The 13,779-nt window shown below is 32.2% G+C and overlaps 1 protein-coding gene across 1 annotated transcript; it reads left to right on the top strand.

Annotated features, from left to right (window-relative positions):
• The first annotated feature begins 2 nt into the window (after positions 1 to 2).
• Positions 3 to 13,032, top strand: LOC139501647 (spermidine synthase-like). Its single transcript, XM_071290788.1, has 8 exons — positions 3 to 189; positions 1,413 to 1,533; positions 4,461 to 4,553; positions 8,245 to 8,398; positions 10,237 to 10,320; positions 10,804 to 10,949; positions 11,732 to 11,854; positions 12,862 to 13,032. The coding sequence occupies exons 1-8, from the start codon at positions 59 to 61 to the stop codon at positions 12,898 to 12,900; spliced, it is 891 nt and encodes a 296-aa protein (XP_071146889.1). The 5' UTR covers positions 3 to 58; the 3' UTR covers positions 12,901 to 13,032.
• The last annotated feature ends 747 nt before the right edge of the window (positions 13,033 to 13,779 follow it).

The raw sequence follows: 13,779 nt of genomic DNA, 5'->3' as shown, positions 1-13,779 counted from the left end.
TCCAAGAGAACACCCGAAGTTAACAGTTTCCGTTTTTCGGTTCATCAGCTGATTACCAATGGATTTAATTAAAGACGGGTGGTTTAGTGAATTAAGTGAACTATGGCCAGGACAGTGCATGTCACTCCAAGTGGAAGAATTGTTGTTTCATGAAAAATCTAAATATCAGGATTTAATTGTATTTAAAAGGTAAAATTTTATATCTCTCACTGTATAAACAACACACGTGTCCAAACTGTTATTTTATCTTATATGATGCATTTTCAGTCAATGCTAAAATTAAAAGATAAAAGAAGATACAATGTTACTTAGAATTTAGCTGTAAAGAATTATTTGCTTTTTCAAAGTTTTTAATAAGAACATCTAGGTTTTGATGAATGTTTTCCAATTTTTAGTACAACAAGTATAACATGTATAACAATCGTGTATATATTTAGATATATAATAAAGTTAAAGGGCATAATCATTCAGCTTATCATTAGCCTAATATTTTTTTGCTAATTTTGAGAAGAAAAAATGTGAACAAAAAAGGTGTTCAAATATTCTTATTTTACAAGTTTTATTGGTTTTAAGCAAAATATATATTTTTCATAAAAGCAGAATTGTGAAATTATAATTAACCTTAACCTGAAACCCTATCATGGGACATGTACCTATTCAAATAAACATGATAAACAGATCAAAACAACTTATACATATGTCAGTGCTATTTAAATTTTAATTATATGTCAGTGCTATTTTAAAGCTCACTAGAGCTTGTGTTATGTAGTTTATTGAATATCGACTCTAAATAAAACTTTGAATCTTGAATCTTATTTAAGTTAAACTTATATGTCAGTGGTATTTACATTTGCAAGTTAAAACTTAATTGTCAGTGCTATTTGATTTAAGCTTATATGTCAGTGCTATTTAAGTTTAAATTATATATATGTCAGTGCTATTAATTTAAGTTTAAATGTTTAAATTATATGTCAGTACTATTTAAGTTTAAATTATATGTCAGTGCTACTTAAGTTTAAATTATATATATGTCAGTGCTATTTAAGTTTAAATTATATATATGTCATGTATGTCAGTGCCATTTAAGTTTAAATTATATATTCAGTGCTATTTAAGTTAAACTTATATGTCAGTACTATTTAAGTTTAAATTATATGTCAGTGCTATTTAAGTTTAAATTATATATATGTCAGTGCTATTTAAGTTTAAATTATATGGCAGTGCTATTTAAGAAAACTTATATAATGATATATAAATATCAGTGCTAATAAAGTTAAACTTATATGTCAGTGCTATTTCAGCATGTTCAGTAAATACTATTTGTCAGTGATCCCTATTTCAGTTAATATTACATGTCAAAGGGTTCCCTCTTTCACTCAGTAAATATTATATGTCAGTGTTGTCTATTTCAGTAAAACTTATGGTAATGTTTTGGTGTTAGATGGTGTAATACAGTGCACAGAAAGAGATGAATTTTCATATCAAGAAATGTTGGCACATTTACCACTGAATTCTCATCCTAACCCTCAAAAGGTTTGCAAATAGAACAGTTTTAAAGGGGAGATCCAATTACCCTAAGGTACATGTAATCCTTACCAGTGAACAGTTTAAAAGGAAGGGGAGATCCAATAACTTGAAGGTAATCTTTACCAGTGAACAGTTTGGGAAGGGGAGATCAAACTATCTTAAGGTAATTCTTACCAGTGAACAGTTTAGGGAGGGGATATCCAATTACATTAAGTTAATCCTTTCAAGTGAACTGTTTGGAAAGGGGAGATCTAATAACCCTTAGGTAATCCTTACCAAAGAACCTTTTAGGAAGAGGAGATCCTATTACTCTATGTTAATCCTTACCAGTGAACAGTTTAGGAAGGGGAGATCCAATTACTCCAAGGTAGTCCTTATGAGTGAACAGTTTAGGAAGGGGAGATCCTATCATTCTATGTTAATCCTTACCAGTGAACAGTTTAGGAAGGGGAGATCCATCTACTCCAAGGTAGTCCTTATCAGTGAACAGTTTAGGAAGGGGAGATCCTATTACTCTATGTTAATCCTTATCAGTGAACAGTTTAGAAAGGGGAAATCCAATTACTCCAAGGTAGTCCTTATCAGTGAACAGTTTAGGAAGGTGAGATCTAATTACCCTAATGTTATCTCTATCAGTGAACAGTTTGAGAAGGGGAGATCCAATCAACCTAAGGTAATCCTTACCAGTGAACAGTTTAGGAAGGGGAGATCCTATTATTCTATGTTAATCCTTACCAGTGAACAGTTTAGGAAGGGGAGATCTAATTACCCTAATGTTATCTCTATCAGTGAACAGTTTGAGAAGGGGAGATCTAATCAACCTAAGGTAATTCTTACCAGTGAACAGTTTGAGAAGGGGAGATCTAATTACCCCTAAGGTAATCCTTACCAGTGAACAGTTTGGGAAGGGGAGATCCAATTACCCTAAGGTAATCCTTACCAGTGAACAGTTTAGGAAGGGGAGATCCAATACCCTAAGGTAGTCCTTATCAGTGAACAATTTAGGAAGGGGAGATCCAATTACCCTAAGGTAATCCTTATCAGTGAACAGTTTAGAAAAGGGAGATCCAATTACCCTAAGGTAATTCTTACCAGTGAACAGTTTAGAAAGGGGAGATACAATTACCCTAATGTAATCCTTACCAGTAAACAGTTTAGAAAGGGGAGATCTAATTACCCTAAGGTTATCCTTACCAGTGAACAGTTTAGAAAGGGGAGATCTAATTACCCTAAGGTTATCCTTACCAGTGAACAGTTTAGAAAGGGAGACCCAATTACCCTAAGGTAATCCTTATCAGTGAACAGTTTAGAAAGGGGAGATCTAATTACCCTAAGGTTATCCTTACCAGTGAACAGTTTAGAAAGGGGAGATCTAATTACCCTAAGGTTATCCGTACCAGTGAACAGTTTAGAAAGGGGAGATCCAATTACCCTAAGGTAATCCTTATCAGTGAACAGTTTAGAAAGGGTGATCAAATTATCCTAAGGTAATTCTTACCAGTGAACAGTTTAGAAAGGGGAGATTCAATTACCCTAATGTAATCCTTACCAGTGAACAGTTTAGAAAGGGGAGATCAAATTACCCTTATGTAATCCTTACCAGTAAACAGTTTAGGGAGGGGAGATCCTATTACCATGATTAATCTATGTTACCCTTGCCAGTGAACAGTTTAAAGAGGGTGATACGTTATACTGATCCAATAACCCTTAGGTTATCCTTACCAGTGAACAGTTTAGAAAGGGGAGATCCAATTACCCTCAGGTAATCTTTACCAGTGAACAGTTTAGAAAGGGGAGATCCAATTACCCTTAGGTTATCCTTACCAGTGAACAGTTTAGGAAGGGGAGATCCAATTACCCTCAGGTAATCTTTACCAGTGAACAGTTTAGGAAGGGGAGATCTAATTACTCTAAGGTTATCGTTACCAGTGAACAGTTTTAGAAAGGGGATATCTAATTATCATAAGGTAATCTTAACCAGTTAACAGTTTGGGAGGGAGAAATCCAATGACTTTAAAGTAATCTTTACTAGTGAACAGTGTACAAAGGGGAGATCAAATTACTAGTAGGTTATCCTTACCAGTGAACAGTTTAGGAAGGGGAGATCTAATTACCCTAAGTTATCCTTTCCAGTGAACAGTTTAAGAAAGGGGATAATTATCATAAGGTAATTTTAACCAGTTAACAGTTTGGGAGGGAGAAACCTTATTACTTCAAAGTGATCATTACTAGTGAACAGTGTAGAAAGGGGAGATCCTATTACTCTAAGGTTATCTTTACTAGTCAACTTGTTGGAGAGGGGAGATCTTATTACCCTAAGGTAATCTTTACAAGAGAACAGTTTGGGAAGGGAGATTCAGTTATCCTAAGGTAGTCGTTACCAGAGAATAGTTTGGGAAAGGGAAGCCCAATTACTCTAAGATAATCCTTACTTGTCAACAGTTTGGGAAAGGGAGATCCACTTATCTGAAGGTAATACATGTAATACCATGAATACTCAACAGTTTGGGAAGGTGGACTTTGCACATGATTATTTAAATTAATGTAAGGTCATGAAGGTTCTCTTTACCAAGTCATGTAAAAATCTAAAATCTTTAACCTTCATCAAAGTTTTATATGAAAACTTTATCATTCAAGGGTACTTATTATACATGTACAAGTGATTTCAGAGTCACCCTTTTAAGTGATTTTTGCATAAATTTTTTTTTTTTTAATTTAAAAAAAAAGATCTGAATTTGTGGTTCACAGTTATCATCAAAAATTGGTACATGAAAAACAGGTATGCAAATAATATGCATACTAATTTTCTTACAAAAATGTTGAAAGGTATTTAAATTGAAATTTATCTCAAGTTCTAAAATGTAACATGTCATGCATTCATCCATTCTCCATGTTCTCAATTTAATGTATATCATTTTAAATTTTCTTTTCAGGTTTTGATAATTGGTGGAGGTGATGGGGGCGTACTGAGGGAGGTTGTTAAACATCCACAGGTGTCTTCAGTATATATGTGTGAAATAGACGAGGTATGTTGATAGGTATTAAGGGAGGTAATTATATAATCAAGCATTAACTGGAGTCATCAGATTATATGTGAAAAAGATTAGATTGTTAATACAACATTTATTTGTACAAGTATCAAACCTCCAGAGGGTCAATAATTAATATAGTATGCTCAAACAGGTATCTTTGTTGTATGAAAGTAAGTCCTTACTTGAATTGTGAATAAGTCACATGTTACCAGGTTACAGATAAAACAAAGTGTTCTTGGAAATCCCTGTGAATGTCATGCATGTATCACTAATGAAGTTTATGTAAATATAGGTGTCATTGTGATAATAGAAAGTTAAAATAACTGCCTGGCATATAACAAGTAATAAAAAATACCTATATGAATAATTCCTGTAATAGCAGGTATTTCAAAATACCTGCCAGACATATATAACAAGTCATCCAAAATACCTTATTATCTTTGTCTCTGGATATAAACATGGAATTAAAATGTATCTGGGTAAAAACAGGGAATAAGAAATATCTCTTGGTAAAAACAGGTAATAAAAAAAAATTGGTAAAAAAAAGATATCTAGAAAATACGGGAATTAAAAACAGGGAATTAGAGATATATATTGGTGAAAACAGGGAATTAGGAATATCACTGGGTAAAAACAGAGAACGAGGAAATGATATCAGGGTAAAAACAGGGAATTGAAATTATTCTTGGGGAAAACAGAATTTTGTAATTACTCTTCAGTAAATTTAAGGCAAACACATAACCAATCAAGCTATTTGTTTTTTTTCTTTTGAAATTTTTCTTATTCTGAAACAAAGAATTGCATTTTTGAGAGTTTAATACAATTCATTGATGTTTCCTCTGAAATCCTGTTTAAATATTTATATAAGTTTATACCTACATACATCAAGTTCTATTGAATTTTCTTGTAGATTTTCCACACTGCATATATACCAATATTTACTTACTGTCAGATCTTTGAGCTGATGCTGGAAATAGTCCTCTAATTATTTTGGTACACTCTGGATAACATATTGAAAGTAAAAGTCTGCACCTTAATATACATGTAAATGTAATATACATGCTTTAATTATATACTTTGCTTGCTTTAATAAACTCCTTTTATTGTTTGATGAAATTTTACTTTTTGTCTCTCATAATTCTTTTAAGAATGGCATTAATATATATTTATGTTTTATGATATTGTTATGAATTTATAGTTTAAGAAGGTTATAATATTTCTACAGTTGCATATTTTTCGAAACCTCTTTGAATTTTCCATTTGATCTCTTTATCATTGAAAATGGCATTAAAAATCATCCCTTTATCCTTGGTTGCTATCAGACGCTTTACCTGTACAGTTGTTGCTAGGGTGCTCTCTTTGAGGTCCGCGTTCGAAGTATAAATAGTGGGTAGCTATTCAGTTCAAATTGTCTTTTTTACCGAAGACAGCAGTCAGTGAACATCGGAAAGGTCGGAAAGGAAGTAGTTTATAGCAGGCAGAAGGTTTAGGTTAAGTAAAGTGAAGTGCTTGGAACCTGCGGACAGAATAGAGAATGGTCTGAGACTGTTGGTTCGGTACAGATTGTCCAAACAGGGCTGGTGCTAAGGTTTTGCGTCTCGCATCTCTCATTATTGCAGTGAGTGTTTGCTGACATACCATGCCTTAGTGCTATCCTGTTGTTCCAACAGTTATAGACATGTTTATTAAATAAAGTTTTATACCTTTTACGTTTCAGCCCGTTTGACACATTTCAGTTTCAGTTCGTTTGATACATTTCGGTTCAGCCCCGTTTCATACATTTATGGTTAAGACCCGTTCCATACATTTAGGTTTCAGACAATAGTTCCAAACTGTCAGACCAGTTTCATACATTTAGGTTTCAGACCAGTTCCAAACATTTAGGTTTCAGACCAGTTCCAAACATTTAGGTTTCAGACCATTTCCAAACATTTAGGTTTCAGACAATAGTTCCAAACCGTCAGACCAGTTTCATACATTTAGGTTTCAGACCCATTCCATACATTTATGTTTTAGACCAGTTTCATACATTTAGGTTTCAGACCCATTCCATACATTTATGTTTTAGACCAGTTTCATACATTTAGGTTTCAGACCAGTTTCATACATTTATGTTTCAAACCAGTTCCATGTATTTAGGTTTCAGACTATAGTTTCAAACAGTTGGTTTTAAACAGGATTGGACTGAAAGGGTTTTAAACAGTTTTAATTCAACAAGTTCGGTTTAGGTTGATAGGGGTTGAAATTAGTTTTATGTAGTATAGTATTTATTTCATATTTGATAGTGATAGTGTAACCTTTTTATTGACTTTAGAACTTTTGAATTGCTTTTCAAATCCTAGGAAACTGGTACGAACCCGAGGATAAAAATATCTAAACGTCCCCGCCCGGTTACACGTTACAATATTTGTAAATATTGTATTGTGTATATTAATGGTGAGACGTTAATAAACTAACTATCATGTCTTTCTATCTATCTTTCTTTAATCTAGTCTATTCTGTGAATTAATTTGGAAGGGTTGAGACTAACTTTCCTTGCATTTGGTCTACAAGGTCTTGTCTGTGACTTATCTTGGGAGGGAGACTTAGGTGTGCTTTTTTCAGCAATTAGTAGAAATAATCATTTTTGTAATTAGTTTGAGTGATAATGCATTACAAATACAAGTGCAAGATATATCTCCATGATCTCTGTGTAAACAGAAAACACATTGTCTACATTGTTTATGCATTTTCTTCTTATTTCCTCATTTACCTTAAACATTTATCATTAAATTAACATTATTTTTACAATTTACAATACACATGATACATGGGCTCGGTAATATCTATCAGCATGTATTTTTCGTCCAGATACCATCTAACATGTCTAATGAACCATTGAGGAGACCTCCAAAGACTGCAGACAGTCATATAACATGATATAAACAAAAAATATAGAAATAAATTGATAGATAGCAAACTAGTTCAATTAGATTTTTCTAGGTCTGCTTGATTTCATAATATAGGCTAAAAATAAATATATCAATTATTGTTTTTACCAGTATAAAAAGAATGAGTTATTGTGAATTGAATCAGTTTAATCAAATTGTTTCCTTTAAAACACTTTCAATGTTGATATTCTTTTCCATTCTGATAACTGAACATGCCTAATTCATGCACAACCATCTCTAGCTAAATGGTTGAATTGAAGGTTACATCATGTACATGAATATTGACTCTATGATGTTGAATTATTTAATTGCAATTGAACAATTCATCACCAATGATTATTATCTTATTTTGACAAAATTGAACAAATCAATTCAGTTTTATTTTTTTATCTCGTAAGTAGTGCTCCTTTAACAAATCTTGAGTTATGCCCCTTTGTAAATAGAAATTTGCTAAATCTGTTGTTTCTGTTCTGTATCTTTAGTTTGCCTCAATCAAATGTTATAAAATTTATACACTATATTTAGTTATATGGGTAATAAGTATCTATTATACTGAAAAAACATTCTTTGGTTTTGTTTGTTTCAGGCTAAATACTTTTTTGAGGAGCACTCCTAATATTTCTACTGTAGGCTAGGTCACATAATTCATGCTACAAAAATCAATGTCAAATGGAAACAGCATCTTGAAAAAGGAAATAAAGCACTGAGTCTATTATAGACTTACATCAAACTTTATTCTATTTTTTTAATTTCAGAAAGTGATAGAGGTATCTAAAAAGTATTTACCCAACATGTCATGTGGGTTTAACAGTGACAAATTAACTCTGCATATAGGAGATGGATTTGAGTACATGAAAAAACACCAGGGTGAATTTGATGTCATTATAACAGATTCGTCAGATCCCATTGGTTAGTAATCTATTGTTACTATGGTAATGTACTTATCCTTCGGGAGTGCTCCTTAGATAGGAGGAACATAACAGTAACAGTAATGGTGACAAATTACAGGCAAATTTAGGAACTGTTTGAATACAAAAAAAATAACACAGTTTAGATGCCATTACTATAAGGTATGAAATATATTTTCAAAAGATTGGCCATTTTAACATAGAGATTGAATAAGGAGTATCAAGTGAAATGTTGTATTTGTCCTCTAAGTCTTTTTTACATGAACATATTAAACTATTAGAAAAACAGCAGTGATAAAATAATGATAATAAATTCTTTTTATGCCCCACCTACGATAGTAGAGGGGCATTATGTTTTCTGGTCTGTGCCTCCGTTCGTGCGTCCGTTCATTTGTCTGTGCGTCCGTTCGTCAGGTTAAAGGTTTTGGTCGAGGTAGTTTTTGATGAAGTTGAAGTCCAATCAACTTGAAACTTTGTACACATGTTCCCTGTGATATGATCTTTCTAATTTTAATGCCAAATTATAGTTTTGACCACAATTTCATGGTCCACTGAACATAGAAAATGATAGTGCGAAGTTCAGGTTAAAGTTTTTGGTCAAGGTAGTTTTTGATGAAGTTAAAGTTACATCAACTTGAAACTTAGTACACATGTTCCCTTTGATATGATCTTTCTAATTTTAATTCCAAATTAAAGTGTTGACCTAAATTTAGTGCGAGTGGGGCATCCGTTTACTATGGACACATTTTTGTTTTTTAAAAGATTAACCACAGTAAGTTACAAGCTTATCTTCCATGAGGCCCTAACATTCAATACATTACAATCATAAACAGATATTTACAGATAGATTATTTACAATCTTATAGTTCAATGTACGTAACTTTATAAAAGATTAAACAGTTCAAGAGGTACATGTAGTTAAAACGAAAACATGTGATATACATGTACTTGATGTACCAATCATTATTACGTACATTCTAAAATCATTCATAAACTTATCTGTGTCTAAGTATTTCTTAATGTTTTGATTAAAAGTAAGAAAGTGTTTTAAATTTTATGTATTTTGTGTATGGCAGACAATTCCATTGAACTGATCTAGAAGTTTAAGAAAATCTTAAAACAGTTCACATGGTTCAGTTTTTGGCTTAGGAACTATGATTTTTTTGAGTACCACCATTAACATGATTAAAATAATACTGATTATTATCATAATTATCTGATATCTAAACATTGATTGGATAACATCTGCTGTCAAAATTATTGGCATAAATGTTGTTTTAGGAATCAGAATTTGTTATTTGTGTTTTGAACATATAACTAGTATAACTAGTATAAATATGTGACACTACAATAAACAAATTGTATTCTTATTATAAAATATAATTAAGAATGACAGTTTGTATTTGAATAACTCAGTTGGGAATTTTATTGGTCTCTTATTTCCGTGTGGACAGCAACACTATAGTTTGTGACTGTCTAAACTCAATTGACAGTGGCGAATCTTCAAAAACAGTACTGAAAATAACATACAAAAACATACCATACCCGTAGCCAGAGGGGGTTTGGATGAACCCCTCTTGAAAACAAATAAGCACTGTTAAAGTCAATGTTCTGTTCGAATTGTGACTGTTAAAGTGGAGTTTGTGAGTCCAATGGGCCTGCATACTGCAAGAAAAATTCAAAACTGAAAGTCCCTCATCAAATGGCAAAATCAAAAACTCAAACACATCAAACTTGTGGAAAACAATTGTCTAAAGTTCCTGACTTGATATCCTTGAAATGCCTTAATAAACCTTTGACCTAAATGATAATAGCTAGGTTTATATTGGTTTATTGTAGGACCAGCATCTTCTTTGTTTGAGAAATCATATTATGAGTTGATGAAGACCGCATTAAAACCAGGTGGCATTGTCTGTTGTCAAGGTAACCGCTATAAGTATAGATAAATGTAAACATAATTCATTCATTGTGATTAGTTAACTTTTATATATTAAATTTTTATGATTAAATCTGACAGATTTTATTTAGTTTTTTGTTTGTATAAATATATCAGCATGAAAATACAGTTTTGTAATTTGAATTTTAAATATTAGAGCGCTGTTCTTGCCTCCTACCGGTACTTCCATATTTGAATAACTTATTTGATAATACTTCCATGTTGATACCATTGTTTAATTGACATGCATCTGACTTCTTTATCAACAAACAAAACCATACAGTAATACCTGGTTTTCAAAAGACACATGTTAATGCAATGGGGTAATGTAGTTATTCTACAATAGAAATAACCTGTCAAAATGTGTCCTGGAAAAGGTATGAATTACATGTAGCTCTTGATAAAGATCTGATTTAAAGAACAATCTCTATATATGTATGATTGATTTATACTGGGAAATCTTCTTTCAGGAGAGTGTTTATGGCTTCATTTAGACCTAATTAAAGGAATGTTAGATTTTTGTGGCAATCTGTATGCTGTAACAAGTTATGCCTACACAGCAATACCCACCTACCCTAGTGGACAGATAGGTTTTATCATGTGTAGTAAAAACCCAGTAAGTACCCACCTACCCTAGTGGGCAAAAAGGATTTATCATTTGTAGTAAAAATCTAGAAACTTTCCAACTTTCTTACAGGAATGATTTATCATATGTATTAAAACTAAGTAGTTATCTAACTTTCCTATTGGGAAATTTATCGTGTGATTGTTCAGTAAAAACCAGTAAATATTCACCTATCCTAGTGGAAAGTTTTATCATGTGTAGTAAAAACCAAGTAACTATCCAACTACCCTAGTGACATTTTCCCCCAATACATTGTATGAGTGGATATATAGGATTTTTCATGTGTTGTAAAATTGAATAGACCTATATATGTGAACAGATAGGATTTTATGCTCCTGCCATAGCAGAGGAGGCATAAACTTTTATTCTTGTTGGTTTGTATATACGTACGACTGTAGTACTATACCATAGATTAATATTTAATTTGGGTGGTGTCATTTATACTTTTCAAGAGTTATGCCCCTTTACAAATGGAGAAATTGCATAATATTGCATACCAGTTCTCTATTTTAAGTTTGCCACATCCAAATGTTATGGATCTTATAGATACAATGCTGATAAACTTGAAACACAGATTATTTGGTGGCGTAACTTTTAGAAAGAAAAATTTAATGATTTTGTCTTCAAATAGTTATCAAAGGTACCAGGATTATAATTTAGTACGCCAGACTAAGTCAAAGTTTGTTTCGGTTTACTTAAATGCAAGCATTCATTTTACTTTCAATCACAAAGTTAAAACAATTTGAATGTTTATCTTTTCTTTTTTCTTTCAGGATACCAATTTTGCAGAACCATTGAGAAAATTTACACCTGAAGAAAGTGAGAAGTTAGATTTAAAGTATTACAACTCTAGTATACACAGCAGTGCATTTGTTTTACCAGAATTTGCTAGAAAGGTAAGTGTCTGTTCAACTTACCTGAAAGACAATAAAAACAACAATAATATCCAATGAACCAACTTACTAAAATACCTTATTGTGGGTTATTTTCGCAGGTGTAAAATTTCGGTATTTTAATTGAAAAAAGTATACAAAATATTTTGGCAGATTCAACACTTTCATCAATACTTTTGCATGTACCCTTTAAAATTAGTAGAATTTATTTTGGCGATTTTATTCCATATGCGAAAATCCCCCCTGAAAATAACCCGCTATACAGTACAACCTATGGATAAAACAATTTGGTATTGGGTTTGTTTGAACACTCCATACTTAATCGTGTTTATTCAAAATGAGGCATGAGATTTAATAGTGTACAACTAGTTTTCTCCATTTGAACTTGTAACATTACATGGCTCTTACACTTTACCATGCTGGTATAAATTTTACCTGTATAAATTGATGAATGCACTAAGCTTACATCTATAATAATTTCTGCAAAGATGATCATTCTAAAAGTTTTTTTTTGTTGGTGTATCTGCAAGGTTATTTTTATGCCTTATATAAAGAAAAGTGACCCTTGTTAGTTAATGTGTGTCACATTTTTTCCTTTATTTTCCAGCTACAAACTTTAAGAAGCTTTATCTTTCTTCAGTTGTTAGGTATTTCCTTTCATATATGAAGGAAGCATTTTATCTGAGTTTTAAAGTATCTAGTAAGATCTAATACTATTTATATTTACTTGACATTCCAGCTACAGCCATTACATGCTGACAACACATCATTCTTTATGTAATGTCACCGTCAGTGGCGGATCCAGGGGGGGGGTTCCGGGGGTGCACCCCCCCCTTTATTTTTGCCGATCAATGCATTTGTATCGGGACATATGTTTTGCACCCCCCCTTTGCCCTGGGTGCCCTGGGTTAGCACCCCCCCTTTCGAAAATTCCTGCATCCGCCCCTGCCCGTATACATGTACATGTATATCATTTCATCTTCTATAGATTGATTTTCATTTTATTTCAGAAATTGAGTCAGACAGAGAGTATACAGAATGGTAATTAGAAGACGAGCCTATTCAGCATTAATATCATCTTTAAGTTTCATTGGTTGTACAAGGATGTCTTTACTGCATTCAAATATAAAATAAACATTCTAAGATATCTTTGCACAGATAATAAATGTATTTTATGTTAATTTTGTGCCTTTTTTATACTAATGTTTACAATTGGTAATGCTTGTTGGTGTTTAAAGCCAATTTTAGCACTTTTGGCTATATCAGTTTTGATTGAAGAAAAACAGTGTGCCTCAAGCAAACACTACTGAACAATCTGCATTGTGCCTAAAGCATTGATATTTTGTTGATAGTCCTTAATAGAAAGCTTTTCCACAAGGCTTAAATTAAAATATTGTTTGTTTGCCCTTTACAGACCGACCCTATAAATTTGTTTTGCCTGAAAATCTTTTATTTGTATTTACCAGCAAGATTTTATTTTATTTTATTTTTTTTGCTCTTACCAAAAATCTTATATTAATTTGTATTTCCCGCTCCAAACTTTTTTACCGGAATCCTCGGGTTTTATCTTTCCCATATAAGGTATAGTCCGTTTGGTATCACGTGAGCGGTTGACATGAATGAACACTTGCATTTAGAGTTTCAAAGCATTTGTTTGAAATCAATGTTGAAAGCTTTGAAATCATGATATGACGAATGTTTCTCTGTGTCTTTATACTTGAAGAGCAGGGTTCATTAAAAAAAAAAAAAATTGTCCATTACAAAATTAATATGAGGCAGGCATTACCTGTGAATGGGGACGAAGTCTGTATGAATTAATTTTTTTGGAACTTAAATATTTGTTAAAAAAGAAACGGAAATACGGTAGCGTTTCTGATTTTGGTTTTGTTGTTAGTGATTTTACTTGTAACGTTATTCAAGTTATGACA

This window comes from Mytilus edulis, chromosome 13, assembly GCF_963676685.1.
Source record: "Mytilus edulis chromosome 13, xbMytEdul2.2, whole genome shotgun sequence".
Taxonomy (NCBI): Eukaryota; Metazoa; Mollusca; class Bivalvia; order Mytilida; family Mytilidae; genus Mytilus; species Mytilus edulis.
Note: the sequence above shows the minus strand (reverse complement) of the source record. Positions and strands in the feature narration are given on the sequence as shown.